The sequence below is a fragment of the Rhinolophus sinicus genome, chromosome 12 (assembly GCF_057876585.1).
Source record: "Rhinolophus sinicus isolate RSI-liver-muscle chromosome 12, RSI-T2T, whole genome shotgun sequence".
Taxonomy (NCBI): domain Eukaryota; kingdom Metazoa; phylum Chordata; class Mammalia; order Chiroptera; family Rhinolophidae; genus Rhinolophus; species Rhinolophus sinicus.
In genome coordinates this window covers 17,945,665-17,973,473 of record NC_142512.1, presented here as the reverse complement: position 1 = coordinate 17,973,473, position 27,809 = coordinate 17,945,665, and the positions used below count along the sequence as shown (strand labels likewise).

General features: G+C 49.4%; 1 protein-coding gene across 10 annotated transcripts in view; it reads left to right on the top strand.

The window, feature by feature from the left end:
- The window catches only part of RAP1GAP2 (RAP1 GTPase activating protein 2), a 206,937-nt gene that overhangs the window by 28,402 nt on the left and 150,726 nt on the right, over nucleotides 1–27,809 (top strand). For 6 of the 10 annotated variants that reach the window (XR_002139499.3, XM_019755481.3, XM_019755478.3 and 3 more), the window contains one exon: nucleotides 8,188–8,223. The exons of 2 other annotated variants lie outside the window; for them this stretch is intronic. Coding sequence is in view for 7 of the 8 variants with exons in the window: in XM_019755481.3 (XP_019611040.2) it covers nucleotides 8,188–8,223 (36 nt within the window). In the remaining variant the exon portion in view is untranslated. Of the gene's footprint in view, nucleotides 1–4,171; nucleotides 4,292–8,187; nucleotides 8,224–16,397; nucleotides 16,579–27,809 lie in introns of those variants that run through there. 2 more of the 10 variants (XM_019755483.3, XM_074320126.2) reach the window with 2 other exon arrangements.

Below are 27,809 nucleotides of genomic sequence, written 5' to 3'. Positions count from 1 at the left end.
CAGCTCCCATAAGGGTGTGGGAGCCCTGTGCTACGGTGTTTTCCTGAACATAAGACCAAGCCAGACAATCAGCTCTAATGCATCTTTTGAAGCAAAAATTAATATAAGACCCGGTATTATATTATATTATATTATATTATATTATATTATATTATATTATATTATATTATATTATATTATATTATATTATGTTATATAGATCTGGTCTTATATTATAGTAAAATAAGACTGGGTCTTATATTAATTTTTGCTCCAAAAAATGCATTAGAGCTGATTGGTTAGGTCTCATTTTCGGGGAAACACGGTAAGTATTTACATTCATTTATAATCTTGTGAGGTGGGTGGCAGCCACCCCACATTATAGAGGAGGCAACTGAGGCCTAGAGAGGTTAAATAACTTGCTGGAGGTCACACAGTTTTAAAACTTAGGAGACTGAGTGCTGAGGAGAGGAGAGTGGGGGAAGCTCTAGAATGGCTCTCATTGCCCTGCAGGACTTACAGAGAAAAATGAAAAGTCCTCTGGGGCCCTCCCCTCTCTCTCTCCAGGCCCTCGCTCTGGGGGAGAGGAGGACACAGGCCCTCTTCCAAGGTTCCCAGAGCCCAGTGGCCTTAAGAAAGTCCAAGATGCTCTGAGTTCTGTGCCCTTCTCTGCTTACACAGCCAGGCCATTGCCGCGTCTTAGATAGGTGTCTGAATCCCATGACTGTATCTTTTATGGCTACCGTGCAAGGGACCAGAAGCCCAGGTGGGAGAATCCAGCCTTGGGGTAGCAGCAGCTGAGGCCTTGAAATGCTCCTCCCTGCCTGGTCCCTGGGCTGCTCTGCTGACCTTCAGATGTGTGGGTCTGGGCCTGCATCCTTCCTGGGTCTGTCAACACTTGGCCCAGGTGGCCTCCTACTGGGTGTTTACCTGAGTGTTTCTGTAGATTGTTTGTCTTGTTCTTTTGTTATTTTTGGTTTATATACCACATATCAGTGAAATCACATGGTTCTCTGCTTTTTCTGTCTGACTTATTTCGCTCAGCATTACACTCTCAAGATCCGTCCATGTTGTCACAAATGTTCCTATATCATCTTTCCTTACCGCTGAATAGTATTCCATTGTGTATATATACCACAACTTCTTTATCCATTCATCTATCGAAGGACATTTTGGTTGTTTCCATGTCTTGGCCACCGTAAACAAAGCTGCAATGAACATTGGAGCACACGTGTCTTTATCTCTAAATGTTTTCAGATTTTTTGGGTAGATACCCAGAAGAGGGATTGCTGGGTCATATGGCAATGCTATTCGTAATTCTTTGAGGAACCTCCACACTGCCTTCCATAACGGCTGCACCAGTCTGCATTCCCACCAACAGTGTATGAGGGTTCCTTTTTCTCCACAGCCTCTCCAACATTTGTTACTATTTGTCTTGTTGATGATAGCCATTCTGACTGGGGTGAGGTGATACCTCATTGTGGTTTTGATTTGCATTTCTCTGATGATTAGTGATGTTGAGCATTTTTTCATATGTCTATTTGCCATTTGTATGTCCTCTTTGGAGAAATGTCTCATCAAGTCCTCTGCCCATTTTTCAATTGGGTTGTTTGTTTTTTTGTTGTTGAGTTGCATGAGTTCCTTGTATATTCTGGATATTAGCCCCTTATCGGAGGCACTATTTGCAAAAATCTTCTCCCATTCAGTTGGTGGCCTCTTTATTTTGTCGATGTGTTTCTGTAGATTGTAAGGGCTTATACAGGAGCGTCTCTCAGCTGTGTCTTCCCCTAGAACACGTGTGATGGACAGTATCACGCATGGTCCCATGTGTGTAGAGATGAGTCAGAAATGCCCAAGCATGGTGACCTTCACTCCAGCTCTTTCTCTCCTATGTGAAAGCACATCAAAATGCACTCCAATAATGGGCTTGTCATGAACTCCCTCTAATTGATGAAAAAGAGAGTCATTTGCAAAAGGAATTTTGTTATTAGTAACCCATGTGACACCAGCTGAGGCTGTGAGCTGTGTCTGGCTTACCCTGGTGTTCTGTGCACAGTACCTGGCCTGTAGTCCGTGTGTCGTCGGCATAGGTGAGGGCGCTGGCTGAGCGGCTGATGGGCTGTTTGTTTTCACCTTCATTCTTTTGCTCATCGAACTCCTTGTTTTAGTTGGGACTTTCTCAATGGAGAGAGAAAAATTCAGCTCATATTGGCTTTAGGCATAGAGGGATATATTACTGTTTCTTAGCTACCTAAGGATCAAACTGGCTTCCAGCACAGCTGGATCCAGAAACTCAGACGATGTCCTTAAAACCTGGTCTTTCTCATGTTCCCCCTCTCTGTCAGTCCTTCCCTTGCCTTCCTCTGGGTTGGCTGCATTTTCATGTGCTCTCCACCCTGTGGTTTAGCAACCCTAGGGAAAAGAGGAAGGAGCGTTCTGGGAGTGAGTCCTGTTGGGACCACCGAGGTCTCCTGCACACTCCTGAACCAGGCACTGTGGCCAGGAAGGTGGATGCCCTGGTGGGCCAGTCCCGGCCAGGTGCTCCCCCTCGGGCGGATAGGGAATGGTTTTGCTCAGAGAAAGGCCGTGTGGATGTAGGGCAGGCAGGACCCAGGTCCACGGTACCTGGTGAGCATCTCCTGGGTGTAGGAGGCAGTGGGGGTGTTGAGTGGATGCCCAATAGGGAGCCAGTGGTCTGATGCAAGCCCAGAGGGTGAACCACAAGGCCCTTCCCTTCCTGGTGAGGGTGGGGTGGAGGGTGGGGCCCGAGCCGAGGATCACCAGTCTCCTGCTGAGAGGCCAGCTGCCTTGGAGGAAAGGGCCCCATACTTGTCACCCCCAGCCATGAACTGGGCCAGGACCCTGAAGCTGCCCCTGTAGCCCATCCAGAATGCTACCTGAGGCCCCTCAGAGTTCCTCGCTGTGGGGGAGTCAAGAAAACAGAAATGTCTGTGCCCTTTTTCCATGACCTGGGTGGGAGGACCTCTGGCACCACAGCACAGATCTGACTCCCACAGTGGCAGCAGGGCCCCAAACAGGAAACTGCGGGGAGGGTGGGCCAGCGAGAGAGGCCAATGGCTGCAGCCACAGCTTTATTTCCCTTTCGCCACTGCTTGGGGGCGGGGCATGGGCCTGGCGCTGCTTCTGTGTCCCCTTACCCTAGTCTTGTTGCAGTACATGTGCCACAACCCTCTGAGGGCTGTCATTAGTGAGCTCCTACTGTGTACCTGGCATGGTCAGCACTGGTGCATGCAGAAGTGAGAGCTAGCCTTTAGTTCCAGCTGGAAAGACAAACACACTGGCTCACAGGTGCCACTCTCCCACCTCCACCACTGCTGAAGCGTGTGCTGTTGACCTCTGTGTTCACATTCGGAGGGGTCTGAGAAGTGCGAATCTGTGCCTGAGCCTGTGTATGTGTACATGTGAATGTACTTTGTAGGCATGTGTGCAACCTGAGTTGTGTATGGCCTGGGTGTGCATGTGTATGTTGATGCTTATATGTGAGCAGGCGTGTCTGCACCCATATGAGAGCCTGTGTCTGTATGGGGAGTTGTGTGTATAGCTGTATGTACAGGTGTCTCTGTTAACGTCTATATGAACCTGCGTGTGAGTGTGCAGTACCTGTGCTCGTGCGTGCGGGTGTCTAATGACACGTATGTGAGCATGTGTGTGCCACTGTGTACCTGTGAATATATATGTGCACCTATGTGTGTGTCCCTGTGCAGGTCACTACATGCGTGCAGGTGTCATTATATGTGTGGGGGGCTTTATCTGGTGTGTGCTGAGCCATGGTGGGGTAGGAAGGCAAAGGTTCGGTGTTGAGCAGCCAGCCCCAGGGAGGGGGTGTGAGGGGCCCCGGTCTGCAGGGCTCCCTGAGTCTCCCAGCCGGGTCTTCCTCTCCCTGCCAGGCCCAGTGTGGGACTCCTAGGGCCTCCTTTCGGTTCCAGGAAGCTAGGGCTGTGTGGGGCTGGGCTGGCAAGGCAGGCTGTGGTGCAATTTGCCAGCTGAGCCTCTTCCGGAGCTGCGGGTTCCTCTAGGTGGGGAAGCTGCCCTCTGCGACCTCCTCTGCTTGTCAGAGTGCAGGGCACACCTCCTGGCCCGGCAGCCTCACCCACAGGAAGCCCAGGTTGGGGGGCAGGCCATAGGGGAGGTGCCACGCTGGGCGCCCCGCCCTACACCCCTGGTGCTGACCCTGCTGCACTACAGCTGGTCCCTTTGACAACAGCCCTGGGGACATTGCTGGGACCTGGGGCCCCGCAGCCGCGACCATGTTTAGCAGGAAGCGCAGCGTGTCCTTCGGGGGCTTCGGATGGTGGGTGACAGGTGGGGGGGTGGTTGAAGGGATGGGAGTGACCTAGCTGTGTGATCTTGTTGCGTGTTGTGGGTGCCTGTGGGAAGAGGGGCATTCAGGTTGTGCCTGAACCCTGGGTTGGTAGGGGCACTTTCAGATGCCCAGCAGATGGCGAGGGAGGATTCTGCTGGGGGCATCAGATACTGTAAGCTTTCCTCACGGTCCCTCAGGTACAATCTTCGCGGGGATTCTGAAGGGCAGAGCTGGAACTAGTGTGAATGTGACTGCTTGTGACTGTGGTTGAATGTGTGTGTCCCTGTCATGTATGCGCATACATGTGGAGGCACCTCTGTGATGACCGTGCACGTGTGTGCGCATGTCCGAAACCGTGCGTAGTGTGCATGTCTGCAGCTGACAGTCTGTGCGACCGTGTGTGAAGCATGTGCCTGGCTGGGTGGCGGTGCCAATGCGTGTGCCCATGGGTACACTCTTCGTTTCTGAGCAGGTGACCGTCCGCACCTGAGTTGCGTACCTGTGTGTGCATGTGTATTATGCTCCTGTCTGTGTCATCTTTGTGACTTGGTGGCAGGAGGAGTCTGTGGCCTGCTCAACCTTTGGGGCTGCCTCCTCTCTGCAGGGGGTGAGCTGGAGGGAGGGGCAGGCCTGTCTCCAGCGGTCCTGCCCCTCCTTCCCCCACCCTGGCAGCCAATCCTAGTTCTGTCCCAGCCTGAGCAGCTGGGTCTGTGCTACAGCCTCTTGCCTGGCCCTCTGGACCACCTTTGGCCACTAAGCTTCTGTCTGGGACATGGGACAAAGGCTTTTTTCTCCCCAGGGAGCCAGAACGTGGGGAGACTGAAGTCAAAGGCTTGTCTCTGGTTACCAGCTGCTGGCAGCTTCTCCTCAGCTGGGGAACAGGGACTCGTGGTTTTAATTATCGGTTTCCTTTCAGCTTCTGGGCCTGGGGCATTGTCAAAGTCTCTTGCTGCTGCAGGGAGGATGGCTGGGGGGTGTCCTGGGGTGGGTGGAAGCTGGTAGGCTAATGGGAGGCCGCAAGAAGCAAGGGAGACGGGGAGGGAGGCACCAGGGACTGGGAAGACGTGGGCTTTGTTCCTCTGGCCAATTCCTCACTCCCATATGTGTGCAGCTTTCCATTTCCCCTTGACTCCTCTTTGAAAACACTTTGCTGTCCATCCTCTGGTAGGAAGGGCTTATGGGTGCTCCACGTTTGGCAGATGGGGACAGTGAGGATGAGAAGATGCCAGGGGTAGCACAGTGTGGTCTAGTGCCTGCTCATGGGCGCTCCCTGACACCCAGGCCAAGGGGCTGCGGTCCTGAGGGTGGGGTCTGGGTTTGAATCACCTAAGCTACTTTCTGGTCAGGGATAGTATGCGAGGCTGGGCTGGGATTCTTGTCGGGCAGGACTCAGGTAGTGAGATGGTGTCCTCTGATGCCCACCCTTGTCTGGGAGGCATGGAGCAGACAGAGGGAAGGTGCTTGGCACATTGTACATGCTCATTAGATGCTTATGGAATGACTAAGTGAGGTGTGTCGACCGCGACAGGCATTTGGTTGGGGGCTTGTGGAGCTGAAGGGGGTGCCAGGGCTTCCTGGTGGGGTTGGAGATGTAGGGTGGGTATCATCTGGGGATGGCTGTCAGCTGGGAGAGTATATGACAGTTGGTTGGGGACTAAATGACAGATTCCTGGAGCCCTGGTTCAGACAGTGAGCAGAATCTTGGGGATGATATTTTACAAGTCCCATTGGATGCCTGGGTGGACAGCCACTAGCGCCAGGGATGGACAAGGTGATGAGAGTGAGTGAAATGGAGTGGGCAGGAAAGAGAGAAGGTGCCAGGGACAACCTGGGGACTTTGACTTCTTGAAAGGAAAAGTCTAGTGTCAGAGCTGCTGCTCTATCTTCTGCCTCAGCCCTGCCAAGGCCTTAGGCTCCGCCCTCCTGGGGCCACACCCGAGCATGGGAACCCTGTGCTGGACAGGCTGCTTGCTGGGTGGATGTGGATATGGGCTCCGGGTTGGGTTCTTGTGACCCAGAATGGTGGTTGGGTTGAGAGGGTGTCACCCCAGAAGCCTGGGTTCTATTGCTGACTCCGCCTTGACTCACTGAGGAACTCAGATGGGACACTTCCCCTCTCTGGGTCTCAGTCTCCCCATGTGTAAGTGGCAGATTTCTGCCTCACCCACAACACAGAGATATTGAAAGAATTAAAAGAGATTCCTTGAGAAAATAGAAAACGTGAGGGCTTATTGTTTGGGGTTACAAATATTACAGCAGAATGTGGGGCTCTGACTCCTGGGTCCAACCTACCTCCACCTGGTGGGTTGGATGGGGGAGGAGGAGGGGCTGCATCACACAAGGAATTGGGGGCCCAATGAGACCCTTAGAGACCGGTTGTGGAAGCCTCAAGGATGGGGCTGGGAAGGTGTGTGAGGAAGAAGCTGGGAGGGACCTGGACCAGGACCCTTAGGGCAGGACCCCTGGGGTGGGGCTTGTTTTACTGTCGGGAACCTACCGCAGAAGGTGCTGGGAGTTTGCTCGGAGTGGAAGGATCCCAGGCCCCAGCTCAATGGCTCGGTGCTGACTCGTGTTGCTGGAATAGCTCGGCATCCTCACCAGGTGGCCCCTGACACCAGTCCCCTCCCCCTGCTCGCCCCTGTAGTCCTTTGTAGGGGAAGGAAGCTTGTGGCAGAGCTGAACTGGCTGGACGGGGTAGCTGAAAAGAACTCTCCAGTGTTTCAGGCATCCTGAAGGTGGTTGTGATTTTGGTGGCACTGACGGTGATGATGACATAGGAGTGGTGGTGACACTGATGGTGATGCTGGTGGTGATGGTGGCAATGAGCGTAGTGACATCGATGGTGATGGTGACACTGGTGATGATGGTGACATGGGGCAGTGGTGACATTGATGGTGATGGTCATATTGGTGATGGTGATAGTGACACTGATGCTGATGGTGACACTGACAGCAGTGGTGACAGTGGTGGCGATGGTCATAATGGCAGTAGTAGTAGTGACATTGGTGATGGTGACACTGATGGTGGTGATGATACTGATGGTGATGGTGACACTGGTGGTGACGGTGACATTGGTGCTGACACTAGTGGTTGTGACCCCTAAACAAGAGGAGACACAGACAGTGGGAATTTTGCCCACCTTTCTGTCTCTGGAGAGAGGAAGGGGCCTCTTGTACCAGCCAGGAAGGCTGACATATGCAGAGGGTGAAAATAGGAGATAGCAGCACTGCCTTGTCCAGTGAGGGAGGAGCAGGCCGCGGCGGAGGAGCTGGCTGCCGGGACAGTCTGCCACGAATGTGACCTTCCCTGCTCTGAGCTCCTGGGCCTGACAGGTCCCACATGCCCCATGCACCCTGGAGCCTGCTGTCAGGTTCTGGTCCCAGGAATGGGGTCTGTCTTCTTGGCTGGCCTGGCAGCTCCCAAACAGGAAGGTCCCTGGTACTGGGGGTGCTGAGGGTGCTGGTATCTTTCCAAAGCGGAATCCCGGGAAATATTGATGGTGGAACGTCCAGCTGCCAGTGACTGGCAGTCTTCTTGTGGAAGGAGGGTAATGAAGGGAGAGGCTACATACAAAGTGCTCAAGATCCCTGGATCTGGAGTTGGATATCTGGATGCAGACTGGTCCTGTGATTTTACCCTTCTGAGCCTCATTCTCCTCATTTCTAAAATGGGGAGAATAACTGTATTCATCTCAAGGGGAATGTGTGGCTCCAGCCCTCCCAGAGCTCACGGTCTTCCCTTCCTGGGCTGGAGGAGAACTTCCCCCTGGAGCAGCTGTCTCCTGCAGCGCCCTCTCCGTCTGGACTGGCCCAGGGAACTCTCCCCTGCTAGGTGGGAGCCTTCAGCCCTGGCACTGACGGGAGCCCTTGCTTTTCTCTTGGCAGGATCGACAAGACCATGCTGGCAAGCCTGAAGGTCAAGTAAGTACCCACTTCCTGTTATGTAGTGGTCCAAGATGATGGTAAACTGGGGCTCCTTTGGGGCCCTCTTTTTTCCTTAAGTTGTGGGAAATATGGGTGGGGCTGCATTTGTCCATTCTCCATCTTAGTTGGGGGGCTTCCGGATTGGAGGAGTCTGGATCAGGCTCTTGATTCCTGGCATATCTGGGAAAAGATAGAAACTAGAATGGAAGCAGCAGGTACTAAAATGGTGGGAATGTGTTTAGTGGTGCGACTTTTAGGCTGCAATTTAGGGATGTAAGAAAGATCATTGTATTTTCTATCTCCTTAATTTTCACGTGCAGCCTGGTCCATCAGGCTTTCTGACACGCCCACCTACCTGAAAATTGTGCCACATCATTCTAGGACCGTATAAAATACCCCTGTGTGTGTGTGTGTGTGTGTGATCAGTTGGGTACTGAGTCATCTGTTAGCAAACATATGTCATGCTGGTCAGCCTGGTCCTGGGGCTCTCTGAGGCTTTCAACACCAGATTCAGGGGCTGCTTCATTTACCGCTTATCCATTTCTCTGTCTGGGAAGACCTGAGCAGACACACCTCTCTCCTATAACCTCCGACTGCACTTCCCTCACCACCTTCTTTCATTTTCCCTCCACATTTCTGGTTAAAGCATCTTGTCTGCATCCTGATCTCTTTCCCCATTGAGACTTAACAAAAGTCAACTTCCATCTGCATCCCTCCCTTGAGCAATGAGTATTGACCAACTACCTGCTTCAATGGAGTGAGTTGAAAAGGAGGGAAAGTCTACGAAGGAAAAGTAGCATTGGTCACTAGCTCAAATTATTATCCTGCCACATGTGGGTTAGTTTTTATATGACAAACCCCTCCTTCGGAGGCAGCTCTTCATGCCTGTATCTCCCCTATCTCAGTGGAAAGGTTTTCTAGGCCTGCCGCCCTCTGCTGTGCCATTCAGTTGCCCGCACTGACCGTGTATCTCCTGGGTACAGGTCACTGGGCAAAGCACAGCTAGTCTTGACAGTTGTCATATAAGGTGGTCAAAATAAGAGGCTTCTCATTCTGGTTTGTTTTGCTCAGACGGGTGAGGGTGGGCAGTTCGCAGCGCAGGGAGGGATGGCAAACTGTCCTTGCCCTCTGAAAGCTTTCAGTCTCTCTGTCGAGCTGATGCCAGGGGTGCAGTGGGAGCAGTCCGGGAAGACTGACAGAGGAGGTGGCTTCTAAAGCAGCTCTGAAAGATGGAGCAGGACAGTGGGCCCACCTGTGCCCACGCTGGTTGACGTGGGTGTGCATCAGTACAGCCCACTATTCAGGGCAAGTCACTCTCGGGCAGAACACAACTTCTCGGGACTTCAGTTTCCGTATCCTTTGTCCAATGGGCACAACAATGTTTGACCTTCCTCCCTCTTCTTATCTGCATATTAAATGTGATGCTAAGCATGAAGCAGAGATGCTAAAGGGTGTCGAGTGACAGGAGTCTTTCTTTTGGTGCTGTCTTGGGACATCTTGCTCAATTTCACAAGCATTTATTGAGGGCCTGTTTGTTTTAACCGGTAAAGGTGACATATGTAACCTAGAAAGGAACTAGTTACGTGGTGGAGTGAAGGGCTGGCGGCATGGGCCAATGTTGAGATTGGGACCCCAGTGGGATCTTTGGGTACCTGGGGGACAATCTGAGGGGTTAGGCCCTGGGGATTGAGATGATTGTGGTGTTGAGATGATTGGGACAGTGTGTGGGACCATGTTCCTACTGTACTTGGTTAGGATTCTTTTGATTTCAAGAAACAAAACCCAGTATAATCTGGTTAAGCAAAAGATGGAATTTATGGAAAAAAATCCGAGAGTGCCTCAGGGAACCCAAGGAGGAGGTGGAGCTAGAGCTCTGGAGAGGTTGACCAGGAACTGGAAACCCATCCCCATCAAAATCCCAGCTGGCTTCTTTGCAGAAATTGATAACTGATCCTAAAATTCATATGTAAATTCAAGGATAATCTTGAAAGAGAAGAACAGAGCTAGAGGACTATACTCCTGATTTCAAAATTTACTGCAAAGCTACAGTAATCAAGACAGTTTGGTGGTGGCATAAGGATAGACATATAGATCAATGCAATAGAATTCAGAGTCTAGAAATAAACATTCACATTTGTGGTCAATTGATTTCCAACATGGGTGTCATGATAATTCAATGGAGAGAAATAGTCTTTCAACAAATGCTACTGGGACAACTGATATCCACATGCAATAGAGTGATATTGAACCCCTTTCTCATACCATATAGAAAAATTAACTCAAAATCAATCAAAGACCTAAATGTAAGGTCTGAAACTATAAAATTCTTAGAAGAAAATATAAATGAAAATCTTTGTAACCTTAGACAAAGCAATGCTTTCTTAGATATGACACCAAAGTCACAAGCAAAACAATAATAACAAATTAACAAATTGAACTTCATCAAAATTAAAAACTTGTGTTACAAAGCACATCATCAAGAAAGTGAAAAGACAACCCACACAATTGGAGAAAATATTTGCAAATCACATATCTGATAAGGTATTCATATCTAAAATACATAAAGAACTCTTATAGCTCAATAATATAAAGAAAGGCAACACAATTAAAAAATGGGCAAAAAATCTGAATAGACGTTCTCCCAAAGAAGATCTATAAATGGGCGAAAAGCACATGAAAAGATGCTCAACATCATTAGTCATCAGGGAAATGCAAATCCAAACTACAGTGAGGTACCACTTCACACCCACTAGGATGGCTATAATTTAGAAAATGGAAACTAACAAACATTGGTGGGGATACGGAGACATTGGAACCCTTATACACAGCTGGTGGGAATATAAATGGTGCAGCTGCTTTGAAAAATAATCGGGCAGTTTCTCAAAAGGTTAAACATGGAATTATCATAAGATCAACACTTCCATTCTTAAGTATATATCCAAGAGAAATGAAAACATATGTCCATATAGAAACCTGTACAGGAATGTTCACAGCAGCATTATTAATAATAGCCTGAAGTGGAAGTAACCGAAATGTTTATCGACAGGTGAATGGATAAAGAAAATGTAGCATATCCATCCATACAATGGTATATTATTTGTCCGTAAGAAGGAATGAAGTGCTGACACATGCTACAGCATGGATGAGCCTTGAAAATATTATGCTAAGGGAAAATCACACAAAAAAACACCTATTGTATGATTCCGTGTATATGACATGTCTAGAATAAGCAAATCCATAGAGACAGAGAGTAGATTAGTGGTTTCCTAGGGCTGGGAGGCTGTTGGGGAAACAAAGGGAATGAATGTTAAAGGCTACAGTCTTCTTTTTGGGGTAATGACGATGTTCTGGAACTAGATAATGGTAATGGTTGCACAACCTTGTGAATATACTAAAAACCATCGAATTGAACATTTTAAAAATGGAGAATTGTATGGTATATAAATCACACCTCAAAAAAGCTATTAGTGAAATCACATGGTTCTCTGCTTTTTCTGTCTGACTTATTTCGCTTAGCATTACTCTCTCAAGATCCATCCATGTTGTCACAAATGTTCCTATATCATCTTTTCTTACCGCTGAATAGTATTCCATTGTGTATATATACCACAACTTCTTTATCCATTCATCTATCGAAGGACATTTTGGTTGTTTCCATGTCTTGGCCACCGTAAACAAAGCTGCAATGAAATCTATGTAATTTTACTAACAATTGTCACCCCAATAAATTTAATAAAATAAACAAACAACAAAAAAAAAGCTGTTAGAAAAAGAGAGAATCTGATTGGCCCAGCGTGGGTCAGTTGTATCCCTCTGGTCTAATCAGTTTAGCTAGAGATGGGGTTTCAGGGATAAAGTATGGCTGCCGCGGCCACCTCTCTATGTGGGAGGGTTCAGTTCTCAGAGAAGAAAGATGGATTGAGGGCTGGGAAGAAACCATAGGAGGTTTTATCCAGCCACTCCCACTCCCCTTGGGACTAAGAGGAAGGTCGGTATCCATTCCCTCTCCCCTCCCGTTCCCCCACTGGCAGTGCCTAATATGGATATGGTTCTGCTCACTGACAGGTCCATTAGGCGGCCAGATACTGAGATAGCTCCTTATTTCTGCCTCTGCTGGGTGAGACGTCTTTCTCTTTCCTATGCCCTGCTTACTGCTCCACTGAGCACCAGATATCCCTGGGCTGCACCTGTGCTCCCGGTTGCCTGAGCGCCTTCTCCAGGGACCTGGTGTCCTTGACATGAAGGCAGCCAGGCAACTCCTGGAGGTGTTCCTGAACCATATAGCTCTGAAAATGGGGTTTCTGGCCCCACTATTATCAAGCATTTACTTGCACAGCATTTCATTGCACAGTTTCCCTGATGTTTCACAACCAGCTCATGAAGCACCTACTCTCTGCGTTTTACAGATGAGAAAATGGAGGCTCAGAGAGGTTAGGAAACTTGGTTAAGGTCATCAGAGAATAAGTCATGGAGTTGGGATTGAATCTAGGTCTGTACTTCATGGCTGGTTCAATCCAGGCTGGAGCTGAGTACTGGTCAGCACCTACCCCACCCTACTTTCCCCCTCTTTTCCCAATGTATATAGAGAGTCTATGTGCCTTGGCCACAGAATGCACCTCTGCCTCCACAATGCTCTGGGTGGGAGGGCCCATCCCCCTGCTGGAGGTCCAGGTTGAGAGGGGTCTGTGGTGCCTGAATGACAAGGACCCTCAGAGGCAAAGGGTGCAGGGGGCATTGAGCCACGCAAGAATGCTGGAGAGGGGGGCAGTGGCAGTACATGCAGGAGAAAGACTTGGGAGGGGAGGTTATAGCCCCAGGCTAACGAATGGGCAAATCATTAACCTCTCTGACCCTCAATTTCCCCATCTGTAAAATGGGAGGCTTGCACAAGTCTCTAACCTGCCCTCTTCTAGCTTTGACATTAGGAGTTTACCTTCATGACTGTCGTCATTTCGTATTTCTCTCAGGACCTTGATGATGGTAGGTGCTGGCTGTTGACTAAGTGAATGCATGCACGAGTGAATGGATGTCTTTGAGAGCTGGGCCTCTGCACACTTTGTCTCTGGCTCCCAAGGATCTAACACCACAGCACCTCGCAGGTTCTCAGTCTACAGTTGCTGAATGAATCACGAGTCATCAGAATTAATCCTTCATATGCAGGTGGAAGGATGGAGAGAAAGAGGCAGGGTCAGCAGGCTGGGCTGGCTCCCCCTGCTCCAGCCTGCTCTGGGGCCAGCTTGAGATAAGGCCCCCGTCTGCAGTCGTTGAGCCATAGTCAAACTAGATTCCCCGCAGAGGAAAGCTCAGGGTGGCAGGACCAGGTGTCGGGGGTTTGTTCAGGGAGGTCCTTGAAGCAGCATCCAAAGGGTGAGGACCTGAGCTGGGAGCCTCAGATTCTTTCCTTCACTCCTTTTTGCTGCCTTTGACCACCCTCTCAGGGACCATGCTCCTCCTCCTTCTTCTTCTTCTTCTTCTTCTTCTTCTTCTTCTTCTTCTTCTTCTTCTTCTTCTTCTTTTTTTTTTTTTTTTAAGATTTTATTGGGGAAGAGGAACAGGACTTTATTGGGGAACAGTGTGTACTTCCAGGATTTTTTCCAAGTCAAGTTGTTGTCCTTTCAATCGTAATTGTGGAGGGCGCAGCTCAGCTCCAAGTCCAGTTGCCATTGCTAGTTGCAGGGGGTGCAGCCCACCATCCCTTGCGGGATTTGAGTAGTCGAACTGGCAGCCTTGTGGTTGAGAGCCCACTGGCCCATGTGGGAATCGACCTGGCAGCCTCCGGCATTAGGAGCACGGAGCTCCAACTGACTGAGCCACCGGGCTGGCCCCGAGACCATGCTTCTTTGCTAAAGAAAGAGATATGTCTGTCTGCTGCACAGGCTGGTAAGCCATGCTCCAGCCATCTGAGATGACTGTCACACAGGAACTGGCCATCATGGGACTGGATACGTGTGGGATGGTTCAGTGCAGCCTGTTTCCACTGCTGGGGGTTCAGTATCGTGCACCCTCCTGATGATGGGGACATCTAGAACCTATGCCTTATAAGGAAAAGAATCCAACTTTTTAATTGATGGTCCCAGCTCTTCGTCACTAGAAATGGCATCTCTGAATAGAGAGAAAGCTCATGATGGAGCCTAGAGGTGACTGTGTCCTTTTATTTCTTTCTCAGGAGAGGGCCTGGCTAGGGCAGCATTTCAGCTGTCCTGTGGTTTAGCCAGAAGACACCACACAGCCACCTGTACTATAGGTTTCAGATTTCACCAGCTAAGAATTCAAAATCCTATTAGAAGTGAGTTGACCACACAGGGCAGGAGCAGACACAGTGTGTCTCAGCGTACCTTCCCTTGGTCCCTGGGGTCCCCGCTGGCCGCTGCTGGAGGCATTGTCCATGCAGGATGGGGGATGGGAGCTTGCCATATCTAGAAAGCTCAACTTCTTGCTATGTCACAGCCCTGTTAAACTCAGGGCTTCCATCCCCATTCTATGTGAAGTATGCACAAAATCTAGATGATTACAGACACCTAGTTCTCTTGGTGCTGTTAACAAAGCCGCATTCTCATCTTAGGGAGAGAGAGCCAAGGCAGGGACCAGGTTTCAGTGCATCATGTCTGTGCTTCCAGCTTTCTAACCTTCCTTCCAGAAAGCCCGTCCCTCCCCAGTCTTCCCCTTGATTCCAAATTACTAGCTCTTTTCATGCTTTGATTGAGGGCCATGATCACCAATCCATTTTCCCGTCTTCCACCACGTCTTTGTTTACTGTGGATTACAAGAATGCTTGGGGCACCACAAAGATGTTCTAGAACATTCTGGGGCTGCTCCATCTTAGTCAGCTCCTCTCTCCCACACCGAGGACATCTGCTGGGAGTTTGCTGGGGTTGTCAAGGATGGGAGAACTTGGTGTTTTTGGGGGGTTAGAAGGCTGAATCAGTTCAGCTCACTTTACTGGGCACCTACATTCTAAGCCCAGTGGTAGGTCCCAGGGTTGCTGGGGAAGCAATGATGAAAAAGACAGTCAGTGCTCATGAAAGCTCACAGCCTGCAGAGAGACAGACACATAGATAGACAATCGCAATGGAATGTGACAGGTGCTAACACAAATGTCCTCAGAGAGGGTGATGGAGGAGGGCTTCTTGGACACCTGGTGATGCCTGAGCCGTCTCCAAAGGTGAGTGAGACCAGCTTGGAGAAGAAGAGAGAGGCACTCTAGGCAGTGGCAACGCACACAGGCAGTGGGTCGGGAGGGACCAGGCAGAAAACTGGGGTAGGTGTGCCAGGACAGGGTGGGCGGCCATGTCTAGGAGGGCTGTGTGTGGAGGGCGGGGCTTGCTTCTCTGGCTGACCAGGAGTAATCACAGGGTTTTACAATGGAGAGTAATGTAGCCAGATTTGAGACTGACAGCCTCCCTGGCTGCCCTCTGCTAACTCATTAGAGAGGTTGGAGATTGGCGCAGGGGCAGTGGCGTTGGGGAAAGGTGACTAACTGGGGACCTATTGAGGAGATGGATTTCCCAGCCTGGAGCTCTGGATGGCTTGGATATGGGAGGTGAGGGCATGGGAGGGGTCAAGGTGAAGATTCTCCGGTTTCCCCGTGGGCCTTTGAATGGATGTTAGTCCCATCTAAGGAGACGAGGGAGGGAGTAAGGCTCTGAATATACGATCTCTGCTCTCTTCTTGCCACTCTCCCCTCCTGTGCGGCTGGCTTAGATTATGACCATTATAGCTACCCCCTCCCTTCTACCTACCCCCCCCCCCCCAGTAGAAGGGGATGGAGGGGAGGAGCAGCAGCAGCAGCATCTCGGGCTGCGAGAGCTGGTCTGTGGCCGGCGAAGCAAGCCAGGCAGTGCTCTCTCCCTGGCCTTGCAGGCAGAGCTGGTGGAGGTCCTGGGCTCTACCCTGCTTGGCTCTTGGAGCGTCTTTGGCAGGCGAGCTTCAGGTGAGCACTGGTTGCCCTTGTAACTGACAGCTGGCCAGACCGGACACTCAGGGAACCCACTTTCAGACACATTTCAGCTGGTGTGTGTAGGCACATGGTATGCTTGCCTGTGCAGGTGGACATGAGCTTTGAGGGCCCATGTGGGTGACTGCGGTGCCTTTTTTGGCTTTAGCAAGTTCCTATGGTAACCACGAAGAACATGTCTGTTTTGGGATCTGGAGTGGTGGGGCGTGAGTGGCTACAGGGAGAAGCAAGGCAGGCAGATGCTTAGCCGGCAACTGGGCTGTGGCCTGATTTCACTGCCAGACCCTGGAGAGGCTCCTAGAGGTGCCATTTGCCAGGCAGCCAGGACTGCACAGTCCCGGCCTTGTGTGCTCGTGGCCCCCATCCTGGCCGGTCCCCAACATGCCCAGGAAGCCCTGGTGAGTCCCTGTTCTGATTTCTTGATGGACAAACATCTCCCTGGGCCTTGATGGTCTGGTGGGTATCTGCTGATGGGCAGGCAGGGGCCAGCTGGCAGCTCTGGTCAGCAGGTACTGGGCACTGGGGCTCTTCGGAGACAGGTGTGGGCAGGAGGGGCTCTGCTCCTTCCCAGGGCCCTGTGAGGTGGTTTTCTGTGTGGCTGGTGAGCTGAATGGTCCTTGTTGACCCATGGGACAGGGTTCACTGTGTTATTGGGGACAAAGGCACTAGAGCAGAATGTAGATGGGATAGCCTGTGGCCTGCCAGCCTGGGGTCAGCTGTTCCTCACCCCATTCGGCTCCCTGAAAGAGTCCTTGTGGACCCCCAGGTCTCTGGCCATCCACTCAGCTTCTTCACAGGTTGCACCAGGCCCAGAGGCCTGCTGGCCTGGCCTGGATGGTAAGGCTCAGGGTCCTGTGGAGAGGAGCCAGAGGGCTCTGCCTGGCTCACTGGGAGCTTGCTTTGGCCAGGGCTGGGAAGAGTTGCTCCCATGGGGCTTTGGGGAGAGACTCTGACTCCCCACATGTGCATCCCTTGTGCGTCCTGTTCACACTGTGGGCCGTGGGTGTATCCTGGTGGACAGCAGTCCAGGAAGCACTCAGAGGTGTCTGGGAGTGGGAGTGTGTGTGCTTGTTTCTACCCCCTTCCTCCTGCTGGCTCCTCTGGCGCTGGGGGCAGGGAGTTCGCAGGGAGCATCAGGAGGGTATGTAGCTAGGCCTTCCCCCAGGGGCTAGCTGCTCCTTCCGCCTCTGTGCTGGGATGGGGTGGGCCTCAGGGCTTGCTGGGTCTGGCCGTGGGGCTGTGGTCCTGGTGAGGGGCAAGGGGAGCACAGAGGTGGCCTTTCTGTGCTTTTTTTCAGACCTTTTCTCTCTGGAAGGCAGAGTGAGTCCGGCGCCTAAATCCGAATAGTGCTTCCTGGGAACGGTGTGAGAGAGAGCGGGAGCCTTCAGGAGAGAACCCCCCAGCCCCCCGCCCCAGATCTCTGGAGTCCTTGAACCTTAGGGGCGTGAAATAAAAAAAGTCAAATAAACTCCTATGTGTCCCTCGTGCCTCTAAAACTAGTCACCCAGCCTGAGATTGGTTACCTCCAGCTTGTTTCCTGAAGCTCAGGCTTGTAAGGATGCCTGGTCTACTGCATTACAGCTCTGATTGTTCAAAGCTGACCATTCTCTTCATCTGGACTCTATAACTTCCCCTGCTTGGTTTCTTATCCCTCAGCCCTAAACAGATAGGGTGAATCCCTTTCTCTCCTGAGAGCCCATCAGACTTTGGAAGGTGGTTCTTGTTTCCAGAGTCTTCTCTACCCCAGCTGGCTATCCCTGGCCCCTTCGGTTTTATTTGGGATTTCTCACTGCCTGGGCCGATCTTTGGTGGAAGGGTTCAGGTTTTCCAGGCTTCCTCTCAAAAGCTGGGCCAGAGGGGTGGGTCTGGGCCTCCTGCAGGAGCCCAGTGGACATGAGGACGGACAACTAGAGGTCATGGGCCTCAGCCTCCTTATTTACAGATTAGTACACTGAGACCTGGGTAGGGAATATTCCTAACATGAGATGGCACAGTGCGAAGGTGGGATGAGGATGTGAGAGGTCAGCCCTTAGTTTCTGTGCAGTGCCTGGCTCCTGCCTGCCTCCACCAATCCTCCATCTTCACAGCTTTCTGGCTGAGGAGCTTGTCTCTTCTTTCTGAAGACAGACTCGATGTCGGCAGGGTTCTGGCAGCACCAGATTCCACCACGGGGAGGGGCCGGGAGCAGTGACAAGCACACAGCGGTGCTCTGCTGGGAGGCCACCTGTCTCCTCAGAACTTCCCTTTACAAGAGAAGCTGGGAATCTGGAGTGTTAGGCAAAATCTGGACAACTAACTCAAGAATGTAAAAGCAAAGCCATCTGAGGCCTATGCTGCCAGTCAGATTTAGCGCCTGGGTCACCAGGGCACCACGTTTGTCCCGGGGGTGTCATCCCTCTCAGGTCTCAGCTCCTCTCTCGCCCCAGTGGACTCCCTCGGCCCTCTCCTCAGGTCACCCCTTCTCTCGTGCTCTTGTCCCGCAGCTGACTTGGTCATTTCCTGCTCTATCCCCAGATTGGACTCACTCTCAATTAACCTTTCCTCTCTTCCAGATCCAGTTCTTTCTCTGTCACTGGGTTGCCACCGGGGTTTGGTCCTCTCCTGCCCTCCTCCCGGTTCAGGCCCATTATCTCCTGCCCAGACGGTGACAAAGGCTGTCTAATTAACCTTCTCGTCTGGGCTCTGCCAGCTCTGACTAATTCATCATCCCCAAAGCCTTCGCTAGCTGTGCCCTCCCTGGCATTGATGGAAGACCTTGTTAGTGCTGATTCCACACAGGCTTGTCCCGCCAACCCTGGCGTGGGGATGGCCCCACTCCCTGTGCGTGGGGGGCTGGGCAGTCTTTGGGGGTGTTGACTCCCTAGTGACTTCTCTTTCTGGCATTAGCATCCACTGTCTTTGTTCCACAGCAGATAGTTTGATCCTCTCCCTCTCCCCCAATGCAGCAGTTCCCGAACTTCTCTGCACTTTGCTATCCCCCAGGAGGCTGTCAACAAGTTCTGATGCCCAGGGTGCCCCCAGGGCCAGAATCAGAAAGCAGAACATCTAGGGTGGGACCCAATGTCGGTACTGTTAAAAGATCCCCTCTGCCCACGAGATGCCAGCAACCTATCCCCTAGTACTGACAATCTGGGAGAGAGGTATAAAATCTCCCCCACCCTGCTGAGAATCACTGTTCCAGGCTAAGCCAGGTTCACCCTGAGAGCTTTCTAAAGTAAGTGCAGAAGAAAGGTGACTAACAGGTGAACCCCTCTTAGTGGTCAGTTCGTGGGCTTTGGAGTCAGGCAGCCTATGTTTAAATCCTGACTATCCGCTGGGTGATCTTGCTTGGACAAGTTACTTGACCTCTCTGTGCCTGATTACATCTAGTTTTTTTTCTTTCTTTCTTACAACTGTGCTTCCTCTTGACCTTTCGTTCCAGCCAGATGGTGTGACTTGCTGTTTTCTGGCACTTTTCAGCCTTTGCTTCTGTCTTTGCTTATGCTGTTCCGCTGGCAAGAAATGCCTGTAGTTCTTCCGCCTCTCTTAGCATCGTCCTGCTCATCTAAGACCAGCCTCGAAGCAGCTTCCTCTGTGAAGACCTCCTTCCTAAGCGCCTCCTTCCTCGTGTTCCTGGAGAAGCTAGAACCCCAAGGGTCACGTTAGCTCAGAGGCTGTGGGAACCTCTGGGCTGCCCAGCCCGGGCTGCATCACTGTTTTGTTATTCAGGTGAGGTGGCTGACCCCTCCCTGCCTCTGGTTGTGCTGTGAACCAGCAGCTTACCGCAGCGTCACCCTTTACCTCACACCCAGCTCATTCTGAGAGGGTGGAGTGGGCGGAAATCCGTGCCTGGCAGGCCACAAAGCCACATAACTGACTTGTGGAGTCCTGCCCTGGGGTGTGTGTGTGTGTGACACGGCAGCCATTGCCACCTTTGTGATTGCCTTGCCACTAACAGATGCCATCTGGAATTAAGGAGCTTTGAGTTCTAGACTTTCCTGAGCCCACTTCTGGGCCCAGGAGCAGGACTTGAAGAGACAGTGCCTGTCCCCACCCTGCCACACCCTGTCCAAACCCTATCAGCCAGCTCAACCTAGGCTGGACCAGATTACCCACTCTGGCTGCAATGCAGACCCATGTGAGGGATGCTGCTTCCTCAGGCCTGGGTGGGGCCAGGAAACCTGAGTGTTATCAGGGCCAGAGGTGGTGCTTCTCAGGCAGCTGGGTTTGCAGCGGTTTGGGAACCAGTGACATTTAAAGCTCTCTCTCCCCACAGTACAGAATCAGTGGTTAGGTTCATGTGCTCTGGGTGACCTGGAGCAACCTCTCTGTGCCTCAGTTTCTCTATCTTGTGCTAATAATAGTACCTACATGTAGATACAATTGATGTGAGGTTTAAAGGAGATAATCCAGGTAAGCATGGAGCACTGTGCCTGGTACATAGTTACGCTTGGTAAGTGTTACCTGCCTTAAATGTTCCTGGTATTAGTAATAATAATCCTGGGCTGTGTGGACACATGTAACCACCTAGCATATGCAAGCATACCCACAAGGGTAAACTGGAACATGTGCACCCAGGCCTGCTGCTAAGGACAGACCTTGCAGGTGGTGTATCACTGCAGGCACACGTGGGAACACGTGGTCACTCGATAAACGTATCTGGAGGGCAGATGTGTGTGTGTACGATGCTTTTATTTCATTCACACTCTGACGTTATTTCTGGAGTTAGCAGCACCTGGGCTGAGCTCTGGGAGCCCAGGGTGCCCCTTGTTTCCATAGGAACCACAATGCAGTAAAAATAGGAGGTGGAGGGAAGAGAGGAGAAGGCCTGAACCTCCTGAGCTGGCTGGGAGGGGTGCCTTGCCTGCCACTGGCCCTGTTTCCACAGCCTCAGCTGTACTGAGGCTCTTGTTTTGTTTGTTTCAGTTTTACAATAATGACACGTCAAACCTCTGAGTATTGATGACTCAGAATTGACAGTTGTTAACATTCTGTTGCATTTTCATCAAACCTTTTAAAAAATTGTGGTAAAATATACATAATGTGAAAGTTTCTATTTTAACCATTTTTAAGTGCACCATTTAGTGGCATTAAGTATAGTTATAATGTTGCACAAGTGTCACCACTATCCATTTCTAGAATTTTTTCGTTATCTCTGAGTTTATACCCATTAAACACTAACTCCCCATTCTCCCCTCCCCCAGCCCCTGGCAACCACCATTCTACTTTCCATTTTTGTTTTTTTTCCTGTGAATCTGACTACTCGAGGAATCTCATATGAGTGGAATCATATAATATTTGCCCTGTTATGACTGGCTTATTTCACTTAGCATAATGTGTTCAAGGTTCATTCATATTGTAGTATGTGTCAGAATGTCCTTCTTTCTTTTTTAAGGTTGAATACTATCTCACTGTATGTAGACACCACATTCGGTTACCCACTCATCTGTCAACGGACACTTGGGTGGCTTCCACCTTTTGGCTATTGTGAATAATGCTGCTATGAACATGGATGCACAAATATCTTTTTGAGTCCCTGCTTTCAGTTCTTTTGGGTTATACCCAGAACCTGAATTGCTGGATCATATGGTTATTCTATATTTAACTTTTTGAGGTTTAGTTTTAAATAAAAGAAATAAAGCATCATTAATTTAAGTTCCTATAATCACTCCTTCTTGGCCTCATTACTCTGTCTCCCCTGTCCAGAGAGGTGCACAGGAATTTTGTGTGTTTTTCTCAGTCCATGTTTTGAATACTTTCACATCTATAGATAAGTATCTAGAAACACTAAATAGTTTTTTGTGTATATTAAAAATCCACATGTACAATGTCCTGTTGAATGTATGCGTCATGGCATCAGACTGCTTAGGTTCAGGTCTTGGCTCTGCCCCTTACCAGCTGTGAGACCTCAGGCAGGTAACTTAATTTCTCTGCGCCTCAGTTTAGTCATCTGTAAAATGGGAATAATAGTAAACCCTAAAACTTTCTTGTAGGGTTATTTTGGGGATTATGTAAGCTTACATATGTCATGTGTTTAGAATAGTGTGGGATGTCAAGGGCACTAGATGTGTTAGCTGGTACTGTTACAGTTCTGCATTTGTGCCCCCTCCACATGGAATCTACCCATAGTGTCACAGATCGCTTTCTTGGTTTAAATTGCCATGTAGTATTTATTTGTATAAACATATCACATTTTTTTGTTTCCCTCATTGTAGCTGCCGTTGATGGCCTCTTAGATTGTTTTCATTTTCTTATATTGCAAACGATGCTGCCGTGATTGTCTCCTGTGATGCTCTGTGTATTTGCTTGAGAGGTCATGTGGAGAGGGACATGGAGGCGGGGCCGCTGGCTTGCGGCTCTGCCAGATGTAGCCAGATTGCCCCCAAGAGAGGTTTTACCATTTATATTCCTACCCAGGGTGTGTGAGAATTCTGTTAGGGTCCGCGTCCCCATGTCCTCACTGATATTTAATTTTTACATGGATTTGACTGATCACAGCACGTGTTGTTTTCTTCTTTACTGTACAAACATTAATGTAACTCTGAATGAGCGAATGAAAGCCCTCATAGACTCCTGGGGTCTCTCTCCACGGCCGGGTAGATGTGCTTCTGTTCTTTTTTCTGCATTGTATCACGAGCATTTCGCCATATTGGCACAGTCTTTTGTCCCCTTTTAAAAATAGCTTTTCCCCTCCTGATTATAAAAATAGTGCATGCTCCCCGTACAAGATTTAGGAAATATGTACAAATACTGAGATGAGAAATGAGAAATGAATATTCAGAGAAAATAAAAACCCATGACCTGCCACCCAAAATGTTATCATTTTGATGTGTTTCTTTGCAGTCTTTATGTGTTCTTTAGTTTCTTTTTAAAATTTATTGTATAATGACATTTTCGACATCATTCAGTATCTTTTAAAAACATGATAAAAAATATGGCTTACTATCCTATCATTATGTTGTTCCATAATTTATGTAACCATTGCTTTATTTTTAGATATTAAGGTTGTTTCAATTTTAAATGATTAATAAGTAATGCTGTAAAAACATCCTTGGATAGAAATCTTTGTGTATCTTTGGTTTTTCCTTTGGCAACCATTAAAGGTAAAATGTTTTCACACATTTATTTAAAAAATTTTTTGAGAAAATATTTCTTAATGACTCTGCCTATTTTTCTATTGGAATATTCACATTTTTCTTGTTGATTCATTAAAGCTCTCTTTTAATTAAAGCTGTTAATCCTTTGTCATTCATATTTTTATTTCCAAATAATTTTTTTTCAGTTTACCCTTTACCAATAAATTTGACTCTTGTTTTTTAGTGCAAACATTTTAAATTTTAAGAGTAGAATCTGTCAGTCATTCATGACTTTTTTTGTTACTTTTATGCTTAGTCAAGTTCTTTTCCACCCACAGAGTTGATGGTTTTCTGTATGTTCTTTTTCTTCTTCTTCTTCTTCTTCTTCTTCTTCTTCTTCTTCTTCTTCTTCTTCTTCTTCTTCTTCTTCTTCTTCTTCTTCTTCTTTTTAAATCGCTTCATTTCCTTTTCACATTTAACTCTTTAATCCATTTGGAATTTAGTTTGAGGTAAGATGAGAGATGAAATTATAATTTTATTTTTTCCAAATAGTCAGTTGTTCCAGGACTACACTTTAATTTTCCATTTCCATCACTGAATTCCTACGTATTCAAAGATGTCTGTCTGGGTTTCTGTTTGATTCCGTTGACCTATCTGTTGACTCTTGTACAGGCTCAGAGGTGAAACAGAACACGTTTTGCTTAAGTATCGGGTGAGGCTGGGATCTCAGAAGAGTGAGGATTCAGGTCCAAAGTTTGGGGGGCGGGTGGTGTTTGTGGGCCTTAAAAGTCAGCCTTCAGAGTGTGTGTTCAGTTTATTGAACTATGGGGACATAGTTGGAGGTTTTGAGGAGAGGTTTGGAGGATTCCATCTAAGCTTTATAGGAAGGTCACTAGCTGCTAGGGTGGACCCCATGGGACCCTGTTGGAAGTGGATAGACCTGGACAAGCTACTGCTCAAGTGAGACGTGAAGGTGGCTTCAAGTGTGGTGTGGAAACAGACCCATGGCTGCAAGAGGCCACAGGGTAGAATCTGTAAAATGTGGAGACTGGCTGGACTTGGGTTGGGAGGAAAGGGGGAGCCAAGAGCTATGTCCTGGCATGGCATCTTGGGTGACCCAGAAAATTGTTCTATTAATTAGTTTTTTTTTCAGGTTGTAATAACGTATATGACGATGGTTTAATATAAAACTATGCAGGACAAATAATAATTTTAACACACACTGCATGCTATTCTGTGCAACTACACTGTGTGAAATGCTTTTGTATACATTACCTTGATTCTCCCCCAATCCCTGGGAGATACGTGCTCTGATTCCTATTTCACAGAGGCAGGAAATTAGCCTCGGCGAGACTGTGGCTTGCGTAAGGTCACACAACTGGCAATCTAGGGACTGAACCAGGTTTATGTATCATCAAACACGTGCTTGTGCTCGCAGAAAGGAGGCACAGAAGGGCCCTGGATAGTTCTTCAGTCACGTGACATTCCAGCTCTTCCAGGATTGGGGTGTGTACCATCCTAGAAGCATGCCTGGGACCCACTAGCAACTCCAGGGGCCTGACTCCTTGTCTTTCACTAGCAGGTGTTCATTGCTCCCTGCTGCCTTCGCCGAGTGCGCTTTGTATTTAGATGCCCTAGAACAGGATCCAACTGCTCACTTGGTCATCATCTGGTTGGTCAGGATTCTTTGTGGAAGTGGCCAGAACCCAGGTCAAACCAGCGTACACGGAAAGGGGTATCTCGGTTCTTAGAACTGGGTTGTCCAGGGACTCGGTCTGTCTGGCTTGAGGCAAAGCTGGATCCCAGGGCTCAAACAGTCCTGCAGACCGGTACGGTCACCGGTGGCAATTTAAATCTAAATTAATGAAACTTAAGGACAATTGCAAATTCTGTTCCTTAGTTGCACTAGCCTCATGGCGAGGGGCTACTGTATTGGACAACACAGATACAGAATATTTCCATCATCACAAAAGGTTCAGTTGGACAGCGCTGGTCAAGGTTGAAGGCCAGACTCCTCTGGTGGTCTTCCCAGGGCCGGACAAGCCCAGAGATTCTACCCAGTCTGTGAGTTGACACATGCTGCAGACATGTTCCCAGACCTCCAGTGCAGCTGTCTGAACCGCACAAATCCAGTGCCACTAGGTGGCACTGCGGAGGCGGCCACGAGCTGTTACCTGGCAGCTGGGAGCTGTGTGAACAGGAGCAGAGATAACTTGGTACATCCAGTTCAAGTGTAATAACTTGTGGGACCTGGATTCTCCCGCATTCGCACTCAGACACCCACAGTCAGACACCCATATACATTCAGACATGATCACACACACATCTGTCACTCAGGGTCACACACACAGTCACATCCAATCTCAGAAACACAGTCCCCAAAGAGGCACAAGCTTGGCTGATGCCACATTCCATTATGACAGCAACAAAAATAGCACTGGCTCTGTCACCTCATTCCATCCTCACTACTGTCCTGTGAAATGGCTCCTGATGTTCTTCTCATTTCAAAAAGGAAGAAGCCAAAGCTAGGGGAGTTTAAGTGACCGGCCGTGTCACACAGCCGGGATTCTGGTCATGTGGGACTGGGAGGGCTGTGTTCAGAGAGGACACATCAGATGCCTGTGTCTTATTTGTTTTGGTCTCCCACCCTGGGGCCTACGTTCCTTGGAGTGAATTGGGACCCAGGCTTTGTCAGGGGAGCCCCAGCGATGTCTGCACGCCCCGCCTCCCACATGGTGTGGGTTCAGGAATTTATAAACATCTGAGGAAGAAAATCTTAGGATTCTAATTCAGTTACAAAACCATCTTTTTCTTGGTGTCTCACAATCCACTCCTAGGCAAGTACAAGTACCGAGTAGTACTCGTGTGTGGTGTGGACGGGCCTTGAGCATACAAAGTAATGTGGGCTGACAGCTACTTCTCCAGGAGCCGAGCACTGCACGCTCCCCTCAGGGTGAGCTGTCCAGAACTCACAGCTCACATACCCACTGAGTAAAGGTCAGAAGAGGTGGCCATGTTCCTGAATGGCTGTTTAATAGGTAAGGCAGCTGGCCAGAGTGCAAAACAATATTAGCACAATTACTGATTAAACAGAATGGGGAAACAACGAAATTAGATGAGAGATAGTGTACTGATCCCAAATTCCGTCGACTAAGCAGAATTTGTCTGGAAAAAAGGACGAGGAGGTAGGTGGACGCATGTGGCTATTCAGAAACGAACATCCAAAATCTTTGAAGGATGCCTCTGTCCAGTGTCTGGTTTCGCCTAAAAATTTATCATGCTCCATCCCTTTTAAACATAAGCTTATCACTAGTGTTTCTCTTACCTGTCACAGCAGGGTCATTTTTGGCTCACAGTTTGGACAGGAGGAGGGAGAGGAAGAGAGGGAGAAACTTTGCACGTGTAACTGGGTCAGAATTGGAATAGAGGAAGCAAGAACACAGGAAGTTCATGCCTTTGAGCTGTGAACAGCAGCGAGGTCTGAGGCAGGAGAAATGAAGGGGTTTGTTTATCTAATGAATATTCAGGGGGCACCTCCCTGTGCCAGGCACTGTTTTAGGTGCTGGGGATCCTGGCTCTGTCACTCACTAATGAAGCTCTTGGACAAACCCCTGAACCTCTCTGAGGTTCTGTTTCACTATCTAGAAAGTGAAGGCGATACACGTCCCTACCGTATAGGGATGTTTGAGGGTTAAATGAGCTCACACACGAAACGCACTTAGCGTGGTCCTTAGTGCTCACGACTGTAGCTGTTATTGAGGATACTGAGCGTGGTTAGGTGACTCAGAGCCTGGTCCTGTGCCCAAGTTGCTCACAGTCTCTGGGGGAGACACACATTTAACAACCAGTGCCGGTAGAGATATGGGACAAGCACTGAATTCTTCCTGGGGGAATCACTATGGCAAGGCTCCCTGAAGGAGGTATTTGAAGGTTTAAAAGGAATCTCCTAGGAGGGGAGTGTTGCAGGGGGCATTTTAGACTGAGGGAATGACCAGGGCAAAGGCACAGGGCAGGACAGCATGTAGAGCTGTTTGAGAAACAGTGAGTCAGGTACTGAGGCCAAGTGTGGAGTTGGCTCAGGGAGGCTTTGAATGTGGTGCTGAGGAGGGGATGGGGAGCCCCCTGTCTCCAAGGCAGCTTTGGGAGTCCTGGGAATGGAGTAGGGAGGTGAGGAAACTCGGTCCTGAAAAACCCAGAGGTAGGGGACTGGGGCTAGAGGGGAGGGACCTAGCCAGGGCCGTGTGAAGGTGGAATCCTCAGGTGATGTCCACGTGGGAAGTGTGAAAGGAGTCCTGTAGAATCCAGGGTTTCATGCCCAGAGGATTTGCAGAGCTGTCATATGGGTCACTGGGGAGTGCAGGAGGGGAACCCAGTTTGCAGGGGGAAGATAATGACTTTGGCCTTGAACAAGGAGAGTCTGAAGAGCTTGTGGGTAGTCCCTGTGGAGTTTGAAGTTGGTTCTTGAGCTCAGCTGAATGAATATGGAACCATTTATTCAACAGTGCTCGTTGCTAAGCATGTTCTGAGTGAGAAAGTGGACCACTTGAATCCGGTGGGGCCTCGTGGTACTTTCT